Raw genomic sequence first — 7,984 nt, 5'->3', positions numbered from 1 at the left:
AATCTGGCAATGCCCGGATGGCTCAGTTGGTAGGGCGCACGTGTGTGGAAGTTTAATCCTCGACCAGCGGGCCCAGGTTTGGCTCCGACCTGCAGTCCTTTGCTGCATTTCATTACTCTCTCCCCTTTTGTGTCTTCAGCTGTCCTAAAAATAAAGAACGAAAATGCCCAAAAATTATATATGTATATAAATATATATATATATATATATATATATATTTTTTTTAAAGCAATGCAACATATGCAACAAGACTTTCAAGGTGCTTCAGAATGAGGTGCATTATTGTTGATATGGCATCACTTGTACTACGTTTTTTTGTAAGCAAATTGATATCTAGCTCACAATTGATCCAGTATGGAGTTTCTCTATCATTGGCCTTTCCATGGATTTAAAAACATTAGAGGTAATAGCCACCAGCCGATAACCATTGTTCTCCTGGACTTGCCTTTTTGGGTAGTGGAAGAATAATAGATTTTTTCCACAGTTTTGGAACTGTGTGTGTGTCTATAGAGAGCTGGAATAGTTTATGCCAGGCTGGCGACAGTTCTTCTGCAAAAGTTTTTAAAAGAAAAGCAGACGTTATGGGCCTGTTACTTTGGTTGTTTGCATTTTTTTTTTAAACACCTTAGCAACAGTGTGTGGTTCATATGATTCTGTCCAAGTTTACATTACAAATTACATTCTCTAACCCTACAGCACGTTCCCTTACATTGTCAGTGTTAAAACCTATACAGAAATTATTCAGTTTGTTTGCTTTTGCAGTTTCATTGTGGGCAAACAGGGGCTTCCTTTAGTGTCCATGTTGGTAATTTGTCTGATAGAGTCCCACAGTGACTTGTTGGATTCTAACAGCTCTTCTTCTGCCCGCTCCTTACACTGCTGCCGTGCTGCTCTCATTTGCTGATGAAGGTCTTTTTGTGCAGCTCCCACTCCTGCTTTATTTCCAGATTTGAAAGCCGTTTTCTTTCTGTTAATGCATTCCCTAATGCCTTGAGTGATATAGGGTTAATTAGGATAGCTTAGCATCTGAGCTCAACATTTTTCTGGGGTATAACAGAGTCAATACAGAAATGTAGGCAGTGATTGATTGAGTAGCACTGTCGATGTCTGCATCCTTGAAAAAGATAACCCAGTCGTGCAGAGGAAGCATCCAATCATCTCCTCCATTTTGTCACTGGACCAGACCTTCACTGACTGGATTTCCAGAATGCTGGACTTAAAAACTGAGTGATATGTGGGGAGGAGTTGGATAAAATTATGGTCGGAGTTATTCAGGGGAGGTCTGGCTCTGTCTGTAATATTGCCATAGCATTTATCAAGGATTTTGTTATTTCCGGTGTTATACTTAACATACTGATGAAAACCAGGACAAGTTGTATTCAAATTGCCGTGGTTAAAATTGCCAAGTATTAGCATTGGGAGTGTCACGCTTGTTCTGTAGATGGCAAAGGACACGGTCTGTGATTGCCTTAGCTGCTCGGCTGGCGGGAACAGCCTGCCATTCATTTTCCATTCCTTTTACAAATCGTCTATTCTGTACGTCAAAGACATAGTCATACTGACATGGCTACTGTCATGTCCTGTGCTCATCTAAGGCTAGATTACTTGTGTATGTGCTATGACAGGGGAACAGGACATGACTGCCTGTAGTCACCCATAGCTACAGTAGATGACTATACAGATGTGGACAGTGGATGGCAGAATATTAGAGCTACAATGGCACTTGGTGATGTTTTAGGGCAGAACAGATCATGGTGAGTTTTGAATGAAAGACTCACAATGTTTTTCTTATGGTGAGCAAACAGCAGTGGTGGAATAATCAATCCTATCCTTTACACATGTAAAAGTAACAATATCACAATAGCTTACTTCATTTAAAGCATATTATAGTATTACATTAGATTTGCTTTAATGTCAGATTTTTCTGTGATGCAATAAAGCTTTAAGAAGAAAATCAAAAGCAAAATAGTTTGCTGATGAGTAGTTTTAAACTACAACAATGTATCACATTATAGGAAAATTATCATGTGTGTGGAATAGAAGTATAAACTAGCATACAATGGAAATATCAATGTAAAGAATCTTACATACTTCTTCCGTACAATACTTGACAAAACTTTGTGTGAGCAAAAGATGAAATACCTCAATGTAAATATAGTCCATTAGAAGTAACAGCCATGATTTCAAAGTTAAAGTACATACATATGTATTGTCGGCAATCAATGAACTCATTTTGCAGAATAGCCCCTTACGTTAACATGTAAGCACGTTTTTAATATTGTAGCTGGTTTTGGTGGAGATTATATTACAAACTTTAGCATGGGGCTACATTACAAACAGGGAGCCCACTAGCTCATATTCGACAAAAGGCCATTGGGTTAATTGGTGACATGAAGTCAGGGAATCACGTTTTAGTTGACAATGGGGGGATCTTGTGAACTTCAGGCTTTAAATGTAAAACTGAGCTGTGATAACAGTACATCCCTTAAATCGGTGGAAAAGGCTGTGACACACGTTTCAAGTGCTGAGAGTGCTAAACATAGACATTGAGGAGACTACCGTCATGAGGCAATTCTCTTTGAATTAGCAGAAGGATTGAGAGAGAAACACACACACACGCACACTAACGTTTAATTTGTACAAGCTGAACTTTTCCTTGCTCTAATAAGTAGGGGAAACATATTACTTCCAACCCATAGTTTTAATAGGGGATTCGTGGACCAGATTCATGCTTCAAACTACATAAATAAATGTGCTCTATACTAGCATGACATGGTAATTGGTATTAAGCTTTTCTCAAATAGTTTGCTTTGGTGTTATTTGGGAGCATTTGAAGTGGGACCTTTAAAAGCAGAGCAGCCTTTCTGGCACCGATAAAAGATTTTTTGAATAAACAAACTTATCATTTTAAATACAGTACTCACTTCAGAAGCTCACCCACTGGCCTCTGAGACAAATGATTAATTTAACTTTTTTCTGCTTTATGTTATGCTGTCTTAACATCAGAGCAGCTAAACAGAAAAGGGCTGAGCATATGAATAACTGATACCATGACTTGATTTTGTAATGGGCAACATTTATGTTTAAAATGATCAATATTGCTAAATGGTCCAGTGAGGCTGCAGCTCAATTCCATAACCGTGAGTCAAATATCATGAGTCAAATGAGGAGCTTGTACTGTAAAATGACTTCCTCTCCCAGTGCAGACCTGCTCAAGAGTGATAAACAAAAGGCAGACACCCACACCCACAAACATATACACACAGCCTAGCAGGGTTGTCAAGGAGCTACGGTCCTCTCTTCAGACCACCAGAGGCAAATCTGAGTCTGCCACTCGGTTCCCACCAGATAGCACTGAGCAAGATGCAGCTCTCCGCCCTGTAGCCATGAATTGCAGTGCTAACATGCAGTGGAGCGAATGCTCAATTTGGGTGAAAGAGGATGAAAGAGGGAATTCAGTGCTAGGGCAAGGGGGATTTTTATTGATGCCCTGGGTGACTTTTTATGCACATAAGCAATAACCACCAAAGAGTAAAACAGCTCCAGTGAGACTTACCAACAAACCCAAATCACATCCAGAGTGCAGTAATGACTTGTGGTCATGGAAAGCAGGAGAGCTTCTTTTTGTTTTGTGCATGTTGAGTTTCAGCAGGTGTTTTACACACTCTGGTGAATAGACATGGTGCATGGAGGAAAAGGGTATTCATCACCAGAGAACTGTCTACATGCTCAAGTGCTCCCACTCATTCCCTTTCTTACTCTGCATAATGATTTAAGACAGAATAAACATATGACTGTATTAAATAGAGTGTAAACAGCCAGCAGCTTAAGACCGATACAATCCTCACAAGCAACAAATGGATAATTTGAAAGACGTGGATGTGGAGAAGGGAGCTGCTGCTTGGTTGAATGTGGAGATTATAAGGCAATGAAATAGGTCATCAACACACAACATACAGTATGTGTGTGTATTCTGTAAGTAAGACAGACATTGAAGTCAAGTGGGAGAACTTAGATCATCCAGCATCTGTTCACATTTCCCCCCTTTTAATGTGACGTACTGGGGAGAAATTATGACGATGAAAGCCCTGGTTCTTTGCAATAATAAACTGTACATTATTAATTTACTTTAGGTCTACATTAGTCAGTGTAATAAACGAATGCCAAATAAACAAATTCTAATGTCAATTAATATTAACATATATTAGCGATGGATAATAGTGTATATTTGTAACTTCTAATACAGTAGCAAGGCAAACATGGAGCGGGACAAAATGGGCCCCTGGACACGGACATGCAAAAGGGCCCCCACACCTACTTGAGTGTGAGACACCTACAAAATGGCCAAAAACGATGCAGCTTCCTCTCTTTGTGGTATTTTGCCCCGTTTGTGATAATGTTTCATCTGTTTGTGTCCCTTTGTAGTTGTCAAGCATCTTATTGTGGTCATAATGCCGCTCTTCGCAGCAATTTTACATTTTGTTTTGTAGTCATTTGATTGACTTTCCCACAAGAAATGCTAAGTTGCTTCATGCAGAGGTTATGGTTCAGTAATCCATCCATGATACTAATGTCTATCACCTTCTGACTCTAGCAAGGGCAATCAGAGGGCTCCGTGCCACTACTCTGTCCCTGCCCGGTCAAATAAATACCCCACTGTGATGGAACACAGTGGTGAGATATGAAAATGAAGCCAAAAGATTCAACAACAAAAACATCCATACCTTGTAGACACATTAAAAGGTGACTTGGTCAGGTTTACAACATGGAGAAGCTGGCAAATCAATAAGATGGGAAACATTTCCCCCTAGAGATGATATGAACACCAAGCACTGAGAAGGAAAAATACACAGCAATTCAAATGCTTCAACTGTTGCTAAAATTAACATTAATTATCAACATATGATAAACAACTGTACAGAGCATGTTCTATAGATACTGTAGGACTGTTCTCTAAAACCAGGGGTCCACAGACTACTGGGGGTCGGTGCCTGTTTTTCAGGTGGTAAGTGGAAGAGTTTTAAATATGCATATACTGTACATACTTCTGTTTTCTCAAATTTGAGCAGCTATGATCAATGCTTTCATATTAACAATGTATCACAGAACTATTTCCATATGAAAGGGTTCACTGGTAATAACCCTCAGAGAATTACCAAAAGACTTTTGGCAAAGTTATGCCGCTCCTCCTTCCAGCGAGTAATCTCTAGAAACCCACTGTAATAAACAGACAAAGATGGTGACTATCTAGTGAACATTAAGATAAGTAATATCATTCCAGCAAACCTTTTGTGTATTGCAGAAACATTAAAGCATGTAACCTTTTCACCAAATCAATAAAATGCAGAAGACATTTTTAATAAAATGGAACACTACAAATCAACAGTAAACTTTGTGCTCCACATGCAAATACAATTGAATAATCCAGATTGCATATGGAGAAGAGCACATAAAATGGCAAAGAAATAACATAAATCCTTAAAATACTTCTTTTTTTTCATGTAAGAAATTTAGCGTTTAATAGATAGGACTTTTGAACATGTTATTAGGACAAACCTTCAGCACAGCAAGCAGCAATTGCTTGAAAAGTGCAAAAGGCATGTTCTTTTCAAAATGGCACGACTCCTTGTATAACGATACGGTAACTTCTGGACTCATGGGATTCATGATAATCAGCCAAACCTAAAGCAATTCCTCAACTGTTTTTTAGTTTTTGCTTTGTTACATGTCACCAATGAGACAGTTACAAACGCTTGAAGACAGTTTCTGTGGGGCAACATGATGCTGTTGTGGAAAAAATAACTTAATGATAAATGTAAATAAGACTACATGGTGTAGGAAGTATTTGTGTTTACAGCATGAGACACAAATCCAAAGCAGGCTCCTTATGATCACAAACTACCTTCACACACACGTCACATAGTGACAAATAATGCTGGAAAACAGTCAGTCGCGTATAGGACCTCTTTTACTATACCTGATCAAACAGATCAAATCTGATGAGTTTTTTTTGGCTACAAAAGACTGTGTATATGACAGCTCAACTGAGATGCACAAAACAGAGAAATAGAGAATGAACGAGCCGGTGGATGAACGGATAAATGAACAGCTGGGGGTTGGGTGGGGAGGGGATGGGTGGGGTATGTTTTACGCAGCCGACCGTCGACGGATGACAAACGCTCCCCTCTGCAGCTGTCCCAGGTAGATCCTCATCTTTGTACTGTCGCTCGTCTTCCTCACCCAAATCTGCAGAACAATGACGAGACAATTCCTCAACGCAGTCATTACAAAATAAATGTATTCGGAAAGTAGCTGTTACTATCAAGACATCCAAAGTACTCCAGAAATAAATTCACATTACATTTTTCATCAGAATGCTCCCAGGAAAGATGAGCTTTCCTTTTCCAGTGATCATTCCTTCTTAGTGATAGTCTTGTGTTGATTAGAGTGGGAAATTAGCAGTTGTTACTAAACAAACACTAATAAAATATGTAAAATACATCTGTGGCTGGTATTTCTTCCCCTTTTACCATTCAAGTGTCTGGTCCTCCACTGCACAATCAACATGATAAGATAGGTGTAATTCGGTAAGTTTATTATTGTCAACTAATATAATCGAAAACAGGAGTAAATGGTGCATTTGTTGGAGATTATTTTCCTGCTGTGGATAAATGCACATTTTGTGCGCTGGTGAGTATTTACAACAGCAGGACGGTGTATGTGGGACCGAGTCAAAATAAACTACAGTGTACATGGTAATGAGGGAACGTACCATCTAGTTCAACAGTGTGGAACATTAATGTGTTTTGGACAACAATGGAACTGGAAGAGGAATAACATTCACCAATCTTTAGCTACGCAGACAGTAGTTAGTAGGAATCATGGGATTGGATGACAATAAGGAAAATACAGAATATCACTAGCCTCATATTTTAAGCAGTAAACCATATTCTATGTGCAACAGGAGCTGCATGAGAACTAATGTTTACCTCATTGGTCCCAACTGAGCTGATGACACAGCTAATCTTTGTGTTGTCCTTTGACTCCAGGTAGATGGCCTGGCTCTTGTGGTACCTGGTGGCATAAACGCAAACAAACAGCATTCATTTGGAGTTTAAGGGTAAGGAATAAGGATGGGCATAAGTGAAGACAGGAGAGAGGTTCATTAGATTTAATTTTACCCAGCGGAATAAACCACATTTCTCCTGAGATGGCATTAAATAGATAATTGGCCTAGAAAGTCAAAACAAAACAAAAAAACTGTTTTTCAATGGCTCCAAACTGTCAGAGGACAGAACCAACCCAGGGGAAGAGTCTGACAACCAAAATGTTTGATCATTAAGGGCCCACTGAAGAATAATGACGCATGTGTCTCCCCGCGGCTCTTTATGAAGGCTTTCCGGTGGTGGTGTCTTCTTTAGCGATGAATAAATGGGACAACTTCCTCTATATCAGCAACTAATAAGACAATTGTTATTGTTACCCTTCTTGACATGGCCTAATGTTCTGACACCTCTGATGCGGAGCTCTGCTCTCAAACAGAAAGGCACCAGAGCTGGGTCTCGTCAAGGATTTGCATTTTCTTTATCATTGCATCACAGCACAATACAGCACTGATTCGAATGCAGCCACCTTCTCTGAATAAGGATTTTTACGTTGGATTCACTCACAAACACTTATTCAGTGGCTCCTCTCTTTCTGTTGTCCAGAAAAGAAGAGGCAGCCATCAAAGTGGTTGTAACACCTTTTAGAAGACCAAACCAGTCCCCAAACACATGGCAATGCAGACATCTAGTGGTGACAAGCTGTAGACAAGCTATGTGAGAAATTGCACAATATTAGGGGAAGCACCGAGAGGTCTGTTTTTAGGAAGGGAATGTTTAAATTCACCATCTTTTGTCGTAGTAAAGTTTCCCCTCCTCGATGCGGGCCTCGTAGCGCTGGGAGGGGTTCTCAATGGGAGTGGAGGGGATGTGCTCTGGAG

General features: G+C 39.7%; 1 protein-coding gene across 1 annotated transcript in view; it reads right to left on the bottom strand.

The window, feature by feature from the left end:
- Nucleotides 1–5,342: 5,342 nt before the first annotated feature.
- suds3 (SDS3 homolog, SIN3A corepressor complex component) overlaps nucleotides 5,343–7,984 on the bottom strand; it is an 8,525-nt gene continuing 5,883 nt past the window's right edge. Inside the window, exons 10-12 of the mRNA XM_034871570.1 lie at nucleotides 7,891–7,984; nucleotides 6,990–7,074; nucleotides 5,343–6,246 (exon numbers count right to left, since the gene is read on the bottom strand). The exon at nucleotides 7,891–7,984 is cut by the window's right edge and continues 23 nt beyond it. Of these exons, the coding sequence (XP_034727461.1) occupies nucleotides 6,148–6,246; nucleotides 6,990–7,074; nucleotides 7,891–7,984 (278 nt within the window). The 3' untranslated portion in view covers nucleotides 5,343–6,147. The remainder of the gene's footprint in view (nucleotides 6,247–6,989; nucleotides 7,075–7,890) is intronic.

This window comes from Etheostoma cragini, chromosome 5 (assembly GCF_013103735.1).
Source record: "Etheostoma cragini isolate CJK2018 chromosome 5, CSU_Ecrag_1.0, whole genome shotgun sequence".
NCBI lineage: Eukaryota > Metazoa > Chordata > Actinopteri > Perciformes > Percidae > Etheostoma > Etheostoma cragini.
The sequence above is the reverse complement of the archived record's forward strand: the minus strand, read 5'-3'. Positions and strand labels throughout refer to the sequence as shown.